Source organism: Salmo salar, chromosome 04 (genome assembly GCF_965601325.2).
Source record: "Salmo salar chromosome 04, fSalSal1, whole genome shotgun sequence".
Taxonomy (NCBI): domain Eukaryota; kingdom Metazoa; phylum Chordata; class Actinopteri; order Salmoniformes; family Salmonidae; genus Salmo; species Salmo salar.
The window spans coordinates 4,145,001-4,147,500 of record NC_138294.1 but is presented as its reverse complement, the minus strand read 5'-3'; the positions used below and the strand labels follow the sequence as shown (position 1 = coordinate 4,147,500).

General features: G+C 47.1%; 1 protein-coding gene across 3 annotated transcripts in view; it reads left to right on the top strand.

Annotated features, from left to right (window-relative positions):
* The window catches only part of slit2 (slit homolog 2 (Drosophila)), an 84,152-nt gene that overhangs the window by 23,233 nt on the left and 58,419 nt on the right, over positions 1-2,500 (top strand). For all 3 annotated transcript variants that reach the window (XM_082974018.1, XM_082974017.1, XM_082974019.1), the window contains exons 11-12: positions 104-175; positions 900-971. In XM_082974018.1, the coding sequence (XP_082830144.1) occupies positions 104-175; positions 900-971 (144 nt within the window). The remainder of the gene's footprint in view (positions 1-103; positions 176-899; positions 972-2,500) is intronic.

Here is a 2,500-nt window from a genome sequence, read left to right as displayed (position 1 = left end):
TAATGTTTTGTCCTAATGTTTTGTGTTTCAGATGGTTTCTAAACTTTAACATTGTACCAGGTTCTGTCTGTAGCGTGTTTTTAACGTGTCTCTGTGTGTGTAGAATCCTGAGCTACAACCGTCTGAGGTGCGTACCGGTCAGGGCCTTCGATGGACTCAGGTCTCTACGGTTACTGTGAGTATCCATGGTATCTATGGAACTAGATGACCTGTAGGTCTCCGTGGTAACCTGTTGTTTCGTGTCTGTGCGTCTCCGCGGTAACCTGTTGTTTCGTGTCTGTGTGTCTCCATGGCAACCTGTTGTTGTGTGTCTGTAGGTCTCCATGGTAACTTGTTATTTTGTGTCTGTAGGTCTCCATGGTAACCTGTTGTTTCGTGTCTGTATGTCTCCACGGTAACCTGTTGTTTCGTGTCTGTATGTCTCCACGGTAACCTGTTGTTTCATGTCTGTGTAGGTCTCCGTGGTAACCTGTTGTTGTGTGTCTGTAGGTCCCCATGGTAACCTGATGTTGTGTTTCTGTAGGTCTCCATGGTAACCTGTTGTTGTGTGTCTGTAGGTCCCCATGGTAACCTGTTGTTGCGTGTCTGTAGGTCTCCGTGGTAACCTGTTGTTGTGTGTCTGTAGGTCCCCGTGGTAACCTGTTGTTGTGTGTCTGTAGGTCTCCGTGGTAACCTGTTGTTGTGTGTCTGTAGGTCTCCGTGGTAACCTGTTGTTGCGTGTCTGTAGGTCCCCATGGTAACCTGTTGGTTGTCTGTCTGTAGGTCTCCGTGGTAACCTGTTGTTGCGTGTCTGTAGGTCTCCGTGGTAACCTGTTGTTGCGTGTCTGTAGGTCTCCGTGGTAACCTGTTGTTGCGTGTCTGTAGGTCCTCCGTGGTAACCTGTTGTTGCGTGTCTGTAGGTCTCTCCATGGAAACGACATATCTGTGATACCGGAGGGAGCTTTCGAAGACCTGGCCTCGCTCTCTCACCTGTGAGTAACACAAACGCTGTTGTCTATACAACAATGACAAGCCACCTGGTTCTGATCGCTATGATGGAAAATTACTGATAATACAGGCCCTAGTTTCTACCTTAACAACACTATCAACAAGGCAGGTCCTACAGGCCCTAGTTTCTACCTTCTTAACAACACTGTCAACAAGGCAGGTCCTACAGGCCCTAGTTTCTACCTTAACAACACTATCAACAAGGCAGGTCCTACAGGCCCTAGTTTCTACCTTCTTAACAACACTGTCAACAAGGCAGGTCCTACAGGCCCTAGTTTCTACCTTCTTAACAACACTGTCAACAAGGCAGGTCCTACAGGCCCTAGTTTCTACCTTCTTAACAACACTATCAACAAGGCAGGTCCTACAGGCCCTAGTTTCTACCTTCTTAACAACACTATCAACAAGGCAGGTCCTACAGGCCCTAGTTTCTACCTTCTTAACAACACTATCAACAAGGCAGGTCCTACAGGCCCTAGTTTCTACCTTCTTAACAACACTGTCAACAAGGCAGGTCCTACAGGCCCTAGTTTCTACCTTCTTAACAACACTGTCAACAAGGCAGGTCCTACAGGCCCTAGTTTCTACCTTAACAACACTATCAACAAGGCAGGTCCTACAGGCCCTAGTTTCTACCTTCTTAACAACACTGTCAACAAGGCAGGTCCTACAGGCCCTAGTTTCTACCTTCTTAACAACACTGTCAACAAGGCAGGTCCTACAGGCCCTAGTTTCTACCTTCTTAACAACACTGTCAACAAGGCAGGTCCTACAGGCCCTAGTTTCTACCTTAACAACACTATCAACAAGGCAGGTCCTACAGGCCCTAGTTTCTACCTTCTTAACAACACTGTCAACAAGGCAGGTCCTACAGGCCCTAGTTTCTACCTTCTTAACAACACTGTCAACAAGGCAGGTCCTACAGGCCCTAGTTTCTACCTTCTTAACAACACTATCAACAAGGCAGGTCCTACAGGCCCTAGTTTCTACCTTCTTAACAACACTATCAACAAGGCAGGTCCTACAGGCCCTAGTTTCTACCTTCTTAACAACACTATCAACAAGGCAGGTCCTACAGGCCCTAGTTTCTACCTTCTTAACAACACTGTCAACAAGGCAGGTCCTACAGGCCCTAGTTTCTACCTTCTTAACAACACTGTCAACAAGGCAGGTCCTACAGGCCCTAGTTTCTACCTTAACAACACTATCAACAAGGCAGGTCCTACAGGCCCTAGTTTCTACCTTCTTAACAACACTGTCAACAAGGCAGGTCCTACAGGCCCTAGTTTCTACCTTCTTAACAACACTGTCAACAAGGCAGGTCCTACAGGCCCTAGTTTCTACCTTCTTAACAACACTGTCAACAAGGCAGGTCCTACAGGCCCTAGTTTCTACCTTCTCAACAGCACTGTCAACAAGGCAGGTCCTACAGGCCCTAGTTTCTACCTTCTTAACAACACTATCAACAAGGCAGGTCCTACAGGCCCTAGTTTCTACCTTCTTAACAACACTA